This window comes from Schistosoma mansoni, chromosome 4, assembly GCF_000237925.1.
Source record: "Schistosoma mansoni strain Puerto Rico chromosome 4, complete genome".
NCBI classification, from domain to species: domain Eukaryota; kingdom Metazoa; phylum Platyhelminthes; class Trematoda; order Strigeidida; family Schistosomatidae; genus Schistosoma; species Schistosoma mansoni.
In genome coordinates, this window is record NC_031498.1 from 19,296,810 (window position 1) to 19,309,172 (window position 12,363).

The 12,363-nt window shown below is 32.9% G+C and overlaps 1 protein-coding gene across 1 annotated transcript; it reads right to left on the bottom strand.

Annotated features, from left to right (window-relative positions):
- Positions 1–2,113: 2,113 nt before the first annotated feature.
- Smp_169630 (hypothetical protein) lies at positions 2,114–11,382 on the bottom strand (the record flags this gene model as incomplete). The annotated part of the gene is made up of 2 exons (XM_018797094.1): positions 2,114–2,167; positions 8,164–11,382. 2 exons carry the CDS (start codon positions 11,380–11,382, stop codon positions 2,114–2,116), a joined length of 3,273 nt encoding a protein of 1,090 aa, XP_018652170.1.
- Positions 11,383–12,363: the final 981 nt, after the last annotated feature.

Consider the following 12,363-nt stretch of genomic DNA (forward strand, 5'->3'; position numbering starts at 1 on the left):
GTTCTGATTTTACTCCATATCAAATCACTGGGCTAGGATTAAATTCTGCCAAAGTTATACGTGAATAATTTTGGTGCAAATAATTCAAAAGTGTAGTATTAGACGTGGAAGTAAAAATGGGAACCAGTAGAGATCTATTAATTATTGATTATTTTTTAATAGTTGAGATCATGAATCAATTGAAGCTAGACCATCATGAAAAACCTGGAAGCACTGGACGGCCGTTTCGTCCATTTATGAGACTCCTCAGCAGTGTGCATCCACAATCCCGCCTCGCCAGATTCAAACCCAGGACCTATCAGTTTCGCGCGCAAGCGCTTAACCACTAGACCACTGAGCCGGCATCCAATTATTGATTACAATATAGGATTTGAACAATAAAGCTGAAAATACTGTGATGGAATGTACTTAAATAAACGTTGCTTTTACATGTCATTATCAAACATGAATATCCCGTTAGTTTTTAAATTTCAGTGTAGAAAAGGTGAGTTAAAGTATATGACACACATAGACTAATGATAACTACAAGTAGTTTATTTAGCACACTGTAATGATTAAAATTTACATATTAAAATAATCAGAAAAGGTCGTTAGATCAATGACTTCACAGTTTGTTACAAGTTATTTCTCAATAAATAAAGACCGTTTAGATGAATACGTGGGTTGAAATCTCATACAAGTTTGTACTTCACTGATAAATTCATGTAACCTTAAACTTCATTTTATCTACGTTCATCATTATTTTGGATTTCCATTTTATATTACTTTCTACTAATTTGATGTAGATCTTATGATTTTGATCACTCAAATGGCTTCATAATTCTGACGAGTAATGTGGATTTTTTTGATAAACCCAACTAAATGGACATCTGTCTGTCAAATTTACCATTTTATTTTCATCTTTTACACCTATGCTACCATTTATTCCTTCTTCTCGGTGTTTTCTTCTTTTCTATTCACTTGTTTATTTTAGTTGATATGCTTGTTATTATAGTGGTACACAATTAGTCACTGTTCCCTACCACACTCAATATAAACATGTAAAGATTTTTCTGATAACTTTGTTCTTATCTGTTTACTTAGAAACATTTCAATCGTTCATTCATGTGACTAACGCTGGAATACATCATGTGTTGGGATTAGTAAATATGAAATTTAATTTCTTCTCAGTTTATTAAAACTGTACTTTAAGAGTAATATTACCTCCAAAACGTTTATGCACAACTTGATGATTGAGTCAGATCTTCAAACAAAATCTGCAAATAGTTTGTAGGCTATTGTAGTGAAATCCGGTAATTTTTTTGATCAATCATTGGTATTCAAGTAATAGGGAATATTTGAAGTAGATGTTACTTTTTTGAAGATAATTGAGTAGTACGTATTCATTGGATAAGCAAAATCTTTAGTTGTCAGTTTGCAGATGAACGATGCACAAAAATATGTATGATAGGCAAGATATACGAAGTGATACCTTCATTACTGTCCATACAGCCTTATTACTAAACAAGCTTAAAAACTGTGCAGGCTCTTAGATCTTTTTTGGAAAGATTTCAGATTACGTATACAGTCATCAAAATGAGATATTTGTCTTAAAAGAAACAACTTTGAAGGACAACTAACTTCGCTCTATTCTGTCATTGATACTAAAATATATTCATTATGATTTGTGGGGACTTTAGATCTGAAATTTGCCATCTTTTTTCTAACGACAGAACAGGTCATATGACATAATAAGAACCCAGAAAGCAATTGTTGGGGTTTTTGTTGCATAATATTGATGTCCTTATCAGTCAATCATTTCTTTAAAACTTACTACCGAAGAAGCAATTTCCATCAGATTGATCAATCTATCCAAAGAAAGGGGTTAAATGTATTGGAATAAATATTTTTAGTTTTAAAATTTAACTACTGTAAGTAGTGTGAATCTTCTGTATAATTATTTTAAGAGGACTAGTAAACGTCGGTGAAGCATCCGAATATAATCTTCGTGTTTAAATCCCCGGAAACCAATATTGATAAGTCTGACAAGTAAGTGTAAGTTTATAAAAAACACTTTGGCCTATTTGTAAACTATCGTCATAAATATGACACAGCTATTTGTTTTCGGTTTTATTTATCGACAACCATTCATTTCAATTGGATGTAAACAGAAAAATTCCCCCGCTAGCTAATGAAAACAAAAAGGTTGTAGCAGATCACTACATTGTTCTACAAATAAACAATTCGAGGCTTACATATTAATATCAATGTAATTCATTTATCATTTACATGTTTACTTAGTCAACTTTAAGTCGAACGGTAATCTGAAACGTAAGGAGTAGTTATTGGAGCAGGATTAAGACCCGTAAGTCAGTAATTGAGAAACAAGTGATTTAGCCGACAAGTTACATAGTTTATGTGTGATAACCTAGATATTCCAGTTATTTTTTATTCACCTTTTCGATCGAGTTTTCGTGTATTGTTGAATACTATTCATTGGGGAATAATCAAATAGAATTCGTCTCACTAGGAGTCCATTAGTCTTCTAAAGTAGGTAGAAGCTGAGTAAAAAGGTACTTGTTTAAGGAAATTACCTTAGGCAACAACTTACGAGTATTTTTAAAGAGCAAAATAGTTTTCTACGGGGTCTGAGGTTTCAATTGCTGGTGGGGTCGTGAGCTCGCACTTCCGAGTTCCAGAATATGACTATATAGTGGCTTCTGTTTCAAAATTCATTCAGCAGATATCGGTAAAAAAATGAAAACTACATCTGAATTTGGATCCAAAAACAGTAAGTAAAAATCCCAGAAATGTCAACTTTCGATTTCCTAAACTATCAAAACTGTAATTTATTGTTTCACAAAAAACTCTAAATCCAGATGGATTTTCTTTTATTTAGTGTTTATGTTATGAAATAACCTAAATCTCAACAAGAACTAATTATTCGTTGGTCACATGTTACTACTTGTATAACTTCTTGAAATGAAATTCAATTGTCGCATGGTGTATTTCCATTTTTGGTTAGTACACGTGAAAAATGGCTATTCAAAAACTAAGATCCACGTGATGCAATTTACCTCCTTTTAAAAATTAAGGAAATAGAAATCATATATATATATATATATAACGGAATTGTGAAAAGGATGTTATAAAGTGGATTAACTAGGATTCCTCAAACAAAACTTTGTTTTTGTCCACACAAAACCCCAAGACGTTTCTGAGACTGGATATTTACTAATATTTCATATGATTTGTAAATCCACATTATGAATTGCCGTATTCAGTAAATAATTCATGGCTATTATCAGGCTTCATGACGAAACGTTCGTGATTAGCTGAGTACTAATGTAATCACAATTGATTGATCACTGGATGATGATCAATGTCATGCGTGTCAAGTCCTAATTTATTTAGGTATAATATTGTTGGCTGGAATTTAAACGAGATTATGTGATATTTTGAAGTGCAAGATACTCCCTGAGTTTGTAACTGATTAACAGCATAGAAAACTCAACGGATTTATTCTTTTGTAATGTTTTCAACTATGCAACATAAAACACATTGGACTATTAATTCATATCACTTGACAGAACCGTGTTAATAATAATAGTCAAGTCACTACTTCGGTAGTCCACGGTATACTACTTTACGAACGTCTTTCATCGCTGAAAAGATAAAATCGAATCAAATGTTAGTTCCACATACACGCTACCCTTTATTAACTTGAAACGAGAAAACAGAGATATGAACAGAATCAAAATGAGTTTAATTTACTTCACTAGGTTTTCATAGCTACACACAACCTGTAATATAGTTTGTAACACATCGAAGTAGATACAATATACCAATCGATGAGAGATACCAGTCAATTGCATGATCAGGTCAACCGAACAAAAGTCAATAGGAATGAAAAAGTAAACGGATAAAACTAAACCTATTAAGAAAACCAATGTTATAAAAATGGGAATTATAGCGAACTGATATAACACTTATGGAACAACTGAAAAGCTCACATCTACTTGAAGTGGGAACTGATGATGTCGTCAAATACGATAATTAAAGTTTCTCAACTGAATCATCTAACTCAAAGAACACAATACCATCATAATATTCCCGGCCTCTGTGCTGAAGTGGTGGCTCAGTAGCGTAAATAATTAACTTACAACTATTAGATTACTGAGTATAATTATAGTATTAGGTGTAGGAAGGATTTGAACGTGACTAACTTGGTCTCGCGTGCAGTTACAGGTATGAGGGTTAATATCACTTCCCGGCTGCCCACACCGTGGAAGGGTATTTCTTGAGGGGCCTGAAAAGGAAGTTGGATTAGTGTTGGTCTTAACGACCTGGGAGCGTGACCGCAGTGCCCAAGGGACAACTGCTTGGAACCGGTCACGCACGGCCTTTTTGTGGGGGATTTTTGACGTGTTAGCTCCGTTCTTCAAAAGGCCTTACCGCCGGAGACAGAAATCCGTGGGATAAGGCGAGGTGTGCATTTTTAGGGTCGAACTTTTCTAACCTCACCCCTCATTGTGAGAAGGCAGCATCGCTGTCATGCTGGTTGTCTGAAAGAAACACCTTACTGCCGTCACACCTCTGTACAGTCGGCAGTACGACTTCGCCTTCGGACCTTGGGATTGCTGCTTTTAGTCTTACCGCTCTTCAACCGACGTGTTTGGCATGGTAGGACTTTGAGGAACGATTGTTTCAGCCAGTATAGGTCGATTGGTTCATCACGATAGGCAAGCCTGACCACCACGTCAAGGTAGTAGCAACGGTATATAAGTGAACTTGTAATATTTTTTGTTTTATTGTAGTTTTGAATACGGCGGTTGGTCAGTTCATCGATGAATTATACACTTTGAATCGTCACTTATATTTAGACAGTCTAAGTATGTTAAACCATTATCTGATATTCAGTGGTTGAGAGTAGTAAGGAGGAAATCCAACTTCACTTAGATGTAATGATAGTTGATTTTTATCACAGCAAGAGATTCCTACAATCTTAAGGGAAATGATGATGTCTATGAGATTCGAACATGTGTCATTAAAGACTAGAAAGATATGACACTGGTTATTATTTAATAGATCAATCAACTTATTTATTATGTATGATGAGAACTCATCTAATCACTCAGTCAATCGTATTATTATTACTATGTTCAAAAAACTGTACAAATCCTATGCACATGGAATGCTAAATTATGTTGAAACAATAATAATAGTGAAACTAAACAAGGTTTTATGAAAAAAAATTATTTTATGTAATGAAAAAAAAATCAAGCAAACAAACAAGCAAATCATAAAATACAGAATTAAGAAAAAAGGAAGGTAAATACGCAATTATGGTTTCAGTTGTGGTCTTAGTTGCTGAGTTTTTAAAAATTATTTTTCCGATTATTACACTGAGTATATAAGCAAAAAACAACTTGACTAATTGACTAACAATGTTGCAAGACTCAGGTCACAGAAAACATAAACAACCAAATTGGTCGATGAAAACAATAATAGTAGTAATAATGATAACGATAATAATAATAATAATAAGATAAAGATTAGATAAAAAGAAAAAAAATATGATCAGAATAGAACAAAATCAAAGGCAATTTTTTTTGTTTTTTGTCAAGACCAAAATATGTAAATAACTAACAATAGAAAAATACAATTAGAAGTGTGTGTGTGTGTATGTATATATTTTTGTGTGTTCAGGAAATGCATTATTAAAATGTAAAGACTATAAACTGAAGTTTTCAAAGAGAAAAATAATAATAATAAGATAACTCATAAACACTGAAGAATATTGTACTCACAGGACAAATAACAAATGATTGGTGATCAACAACACATGAATGATAGAGAAATTCGATAGTGTGCTCACTGATAGCACTAAATGAGTGTAATTCTCCATGATTGAAGCATACAATAGATTGTCTGTTATGAAGAAAAACACAAATTAGAAATGAGAATTAGATGGTATAGTAAAGTAACTTATTTATTTATTTATTTAAACATATAAATGTTGGTACAAGGGGCACCATATATATATGCACCGCACAAATCTCATTTGATTTGTGTGAGGGCTGTGATACTGCCTAGGTGCCCAAATTGAAGCAGGTGGTTTTCTTAGGGGGCCACACCCGGGGCCTTAGACCTAAAGGTTTGATCCACAAGGCAGTGGAGCACCGTAAGGAGATGCAGTCGCATGGTAGCTGGTGACCAACAATTAGTTCATACGCCATTTGTTCCCTCGAGATACTGGAGCCCATGTGCACCATTGGTTTGGAATCGGGGTTACCCAACTCCCCTAGGTGGACTCACTGTGTCAACTGGGCCTGTTAAAGTGCCGGACATTCGTCCTCTCAATTTCGTAAACAACAGTAATACCACGAGAAGGCAGTGAGTAGGACTTCCCTGGCAGAGGCTATATACGCGTGGCCATGTGAGAGCATTTCGAGAGGGAGAGCGGACTCTCCCCACTCTCGGCCGTACCAGAGCATTTGGGGGCCATTCATAATAGTGATTTATTCCAGTAAATAAACGGATTACTATTGTTTTGTAAACCGTAAATATTATTTCACCATTTTTTTAAAATGCCAACTAAAGTTACTGATACGTAAATGTTATTGACCATGTGCAGCTTCATGTAATAGTGCAGATTGAGACAATGGGTAGAAGAAACGAATGAATGTTTATTGTGAGGAATCATAAAGTGTTTACGTAATATATATATATATATATATATATATATATATATATATATATATATATATGACTGTCCATCCATTTGCATCTTGCGATATGTTCTACCTACGCTGTGCTTTTGATGTACTGAAACTCTTTGCTTCGTCTGATGACTGTGACAGATTCAAGGCCACGTCCCGCTACACATTACGTACAAGGAATCTTGTGAGTAGCGTCCACCACAGTATTAGTTACACTTTTCACTAGAGGTATTCGTACTACATACTTGGCAAAACTTTAATAGGACGACTACAAATCAGAATCAGGCGAAACAGACGTAGTTCAGTCTTATCGAGTTATTTGCTTTCTGGTTTTTGTTAGGAGCTGTGATTCAATTGTTCGTAAATCAAATTACATCTTATATGGTCATATATTTTAGTTATCTTCACCCAATTCACAAGCGGAAAATGGTTAGCATCATTTGGGCTTATTAAAAAGAAAAACATGGTTCATATATTAGTAAACGGGCATTTACTTCACTCATAATAAGGTAACCTTCTAATATCATGTATGCACATACGACTTCAAAAACATTAATGTCATAAAGAACTAAAAAAATGTGAGAGCGTTATCATACAAATAATTATACACAAATCAAATACCTCGAAATAATAAAACTTACTGGGATATCCAATGGAAAATCTACGTATGAGAGTTTGCCAGTGAAACTGTTGTCATCCCCAAATTAATAGTACGATAATATCGTATATTGTAAACTAGTAATTCTATGGAATGATTAAATACTGTTATATCTTTAGTATATAATGCCTTTTGATTTGTATCATAGAAACAGGATAAAACTGAGCTACGTTGACTATTGTCTAAATTTCCTACAGTATTCAAATATGATGGAAGGAAATGTTGCACAAAGTGAAATAAAGCGTTAGATTGATGTTCGTTATTATTATTATTACTATTATTATTGATAGTAAAATGATCATTAGAACTATTGTTATCTCCGCTAGAGTCACAACTGTTTTGAGGACAAGATAAATGTGTAAATGAGGCAGCAAAATAATATACACTTTCAGTTAGTATATCTTTACATGAATTATGTTTATTATCAATTAATAAATTCAATATAGATGTAGTAAATACAGATAACCATGTTTTATTAAAATCATATAAATCAAACAGCTTATGTGATGTATTTAAATGAACTAATTTTTCAATAATAAATTTCACTGAACTCGAATTAACTTGATCTGGATGTAATACAATAGAAAAGATAAACATAAGACGATGAAATATATCTGAATTATTCAAAGAATAACGTTGCATAATTGGTGTTAATATCATTGATTTATTGATTACTGATGATGTGATAGTTGTGTTACTAAGAGAATTATTATTATTATTACGAATAAAAAAAAAAGAAAAATTATTTGAGAAAATTGTAAATATTAATTCAAATAATTGTTGTATTAATTGGCCATTATTTACACAAGCATTCATGATTAATTGATGTATAGTTTGTACATCATCAGTATAGACTACATTTGGAATAGTTGATAAAATAGGTAGAAAAACACAAATACATAATTCAAATGTATCTTTTAAAATTGGTAAAAATATTTTATGATGGGTTAGCAACAGTAATATATCAATAATTGGACTAATTAAATTCATTGGAAAAGAATTGGATACCGACGTCGTCGTTGTGGTTGTTGTTGTTAAGGATGAAGTTGTACATAATGAATGAATAATTTGACCAATTAATTGTGGAATTGATGATAAAGAATTATTAGAAATCGATAAAATACGAACAAATGTAGCTAAAAATATTAAATAAGCTGTACATAGTTTTATTTTTAATTCTGAATTTAAGTTTGTTGGATAAGAAGAGTTATTGGATAAAATTTTATTTAATAAACAATTGACTAGATTATCCATTAGACCTGAGTTTACCAGTTTTGTATAGACAAGTTGACGAGTGGAATTTTTAGCATTTTCAAGAGATAATATAGAATGATTAAGTAAACTTAAATAGGTAATATGTTGTTTTTGAGCAATTTCAAAATTGTTCTGATTTAAATTAGGTAAAAATAATTGTACAATTAATCGATTAAGTAATGAATCCCGGATAGAGGTCAATTTGTTTTGTTCATCATCAGTATTATTATAGTTAGATAAATGAGATATTGATTCATTTTCAGAAGTTAAATAAAATAGAAATGAAGACACTAAGGAGTTTAATATATTATAATTGATAGATGTTTGACACTTTTGTTCACAGACCGAGTCAAATATACTGTTAAATATGGTAAATGTCCTAGAATTTACATTGAATATAATTGAGCTCGGGGGACGTATATCACGAAAAGATGAAGTAAATAAACAGTTAAATAATTGAGCACAACTATATATAATTCTTGAAGATATTAGAGTGGAGGAGGAAGAGGAAGGGGAAGACGACAAGTTGGTATCTTTAAGTGGTTTGAAGAAAGATTGAAAGATTTCCATGAGTTCTGAGTAGAAATGTTCACATTCAGTAGATAAGAGATAAATTTTATTATATGACAAATTATTACAGTCTGTAATAAATCCAATAGAACCGGAAACGATTAAAGCACGCCAGACAAGCAATACCTGAACAATAACTTCAACAAAACTCAGTCGTATAAGACGCTCGTTAATATTGTGAAGAGCGGGAAAAATCAAACTATTTAGACGTAAACAATACATAAGAGCACGTAGAATTTGTTGACCAAGTTCTTGATATTTTTCACAGCAAAACTTTTCTGACATAAAACCAACCACCTGTACAATTGAAGCAAAATCTCTTAAGATCCAATGGACACGATAGACTGGTTGACCTTTAGGGTAATTAAATACACCTGACAATAGACCAGTTGAATTCACCAATAAAGTATATTCATTTAAAATGCATTGAAACCGTTGAAAAAGTAGTACAGTAAAATCGTGGGGTAATAGACCCACTAAATGATGAAATGTTGATAAACTTTCACGAATAAATATTACATATTCACACGGTTCATTGTTTCGGTAATTATTTGTACGGAATTCCTCTGGGAAAACAATGGACAACAAACTATTCTCATCGTTAGTGGGATAAGACATATATAACATTTCATTTTCAAATATATCGTAATCCAATGTATCTAAATAGGCCGAGGATTCACTATAAAAAAGCCTAGAAAATAAAGCATTCCCAAATTCAGTGAGTATTCTATGTACATTTGAATTAGATAATAAGTAATCAGATGACTGATGCGTAGAAAACTGAAGAGATTCGAATACACCAGACCAAATATTAATGCAAGATAAATATGTTTCGAAATTCGACGTGAAAAAGGTGAATTCACGGAAAGCTTGTAAAAATGTCATTAAACCATCCATTGAAAAGTTGCTATCTGAATTATTACTTGTATAAACAAATTTAAGACAACTTGGTAGTATACACCGAATAATCTCCACTAACTTCATCTCATAATCGTCACACTTAGCCTGTTTTTGTCTATCCATTGCAAGAGCACTAGAAATGTCATGATTATTATTGTTGAACTTGTTTCCACCATTCTGTGTAGAAATCTTGTTGAGTACAATACGACCACTAGTTAGGTTAAGATGACAAGTGATAAGCTGAAATACAAAGCTAGATTGATGTGTCATCAAACTGTCTACGTTTCGTTTCTCAACCAACTCATGTAAACAAGTCAAAGCAGTCAAACCAATCAACCTGAGGAGATCACAGTCGTGAGATGATAATGCAAGAGCTATCTCTGCTTCTACACAGGCTGATAAACATTGAGGAGATCCTATCAATGAGAAAATAAAAATCAGTATCAAAATTTCTACCAGGAGATCAGGTTGACCGGGCCATAACTTTAATACTTCGTGTAAGCATTCAAAACATTCAATCAGTGTGTAACATTTAGTCCCAGAATTTGTTAAACAATCACTGGCTAGAGATTCTAAGAAGACCAGAAGTGGTTGCCAAAGAGAATGCTGACTATTTTGATTCAACTGAGAATTTTGTCCCAATAAATAAGACTGAGATAGATTTATTAGATTTCCGCAATCAACACCGCCGCATAAATTTGAAGTAAATGAACACAATAATCCACAGAATGTAGTAGTTTCTTTACGCAAAAAATTTTGAAGTTCAGTCCTCTTTGAATAACTTATCATTTCTGGTGGATTTAGAAAAGATTCATACATGGACTTGAGACAATACCAACCCATCAACGACGTTTTGATATCAGTTAAATTGCTAGATGAATCAATGAAGATATGAGACTTGATAAATTCCATATAATCAATGTACTGATCAGGCCAATCAAAGCAAGCAGTCAGTGATAGTAATTTTGCGGTCTTTTTTAATAGGAAGTTAAGTTGATCCAAACAGTTTTTATTAAGATAATCTTTCAAAAATGAACGCATTCTTAACTTATCATCTTTCGAAAGAAGTGGCCATTGGTGAATAATAGTTGTCTCAATAACGCCTAGACAATAGAGAACAACATACTGGTTTCTAGACATGGATAAATAACATATTGCATGATACCAGGCATTAGGAGAGTTTTCAAAATTTACTAATAAAATCTGTATTTCCTGACGTCGAGTTGAACTGGTTGAAGAACTATGGAATTCCGCCAACAATTTTGTTAAATCCTCGATTGAAGCTTCATTTGAGGCCATAAATTAGATCAAAAAATCGTGAATGGATGTCGTTATGGGAAATCTAACGAAAGACAGAAAATAAAGATACTAAACGCTTTCTGTAAGACATAAGAATTAAATTATTAAATCTAAACCCTGATGACTTAAGTATTGGCTACCGAAGGGTGTACTAATAATGATATAACTCTATGTAGTGAGAACAAAGCTGTGTAAAGATGAACCCCATTACGTTGAATGTGAAACTGGTAAGATTTTTCTTCCGTTTTTTGGAAATTCTTTTGAGCAGTTTTCAGAGAGTGCAGTCATATATATGAAATTAAATACTATTGCCGAAACCCGATAATATATCACGGCTCTCTACATGCCATATCTGTCCTCGTGTCAATTACGAAACATGTTCATAGATAAAGGGAACTGGAAAGCCATATACAAACGTATCCATTAAGCTGTAAGCTAAATATCTCCTGTCAAGAAATTTGCTATTTTCTTGCTTGAAACATGATGAGTGCAACGGACACTAAGCTATCACCACAAATGCTTAGACTATCTGTCCTGAATACGACACAAAACTTCATAACTAACGGCAAACAACTTGTGTATATCATCGTGTTATTCTTGAAGATAAAACTAACAGGAATTAGGTTGCCTACCAGGTATCAAACCGAATTATCACATAGTTGAGGAGATAAGTTTAACGATTCATGACTACAGGATTTGACAATCATGTTGACATACCACGGCTTTTTAGATATAATGAGAAAATTAGGCAACTCTAGTATGATTACGCACTGGAAATGCTGGAGACAGTTTCCTGACTTTGTTGAGGGGTTCAATCCTTAACAGTTTGGGAATTCCTTAAAACGTAAACGAAGTCAATGTTCTGACAATGCTAGTGCACAGCATATTTATTGTCGCGGAGCTTACACTGAGTTTTTTAGTTTGTCCTACACAATACTATGATGACCGGGGAATGCAGCGTCTTCTTTTCTAGCTGGTCTT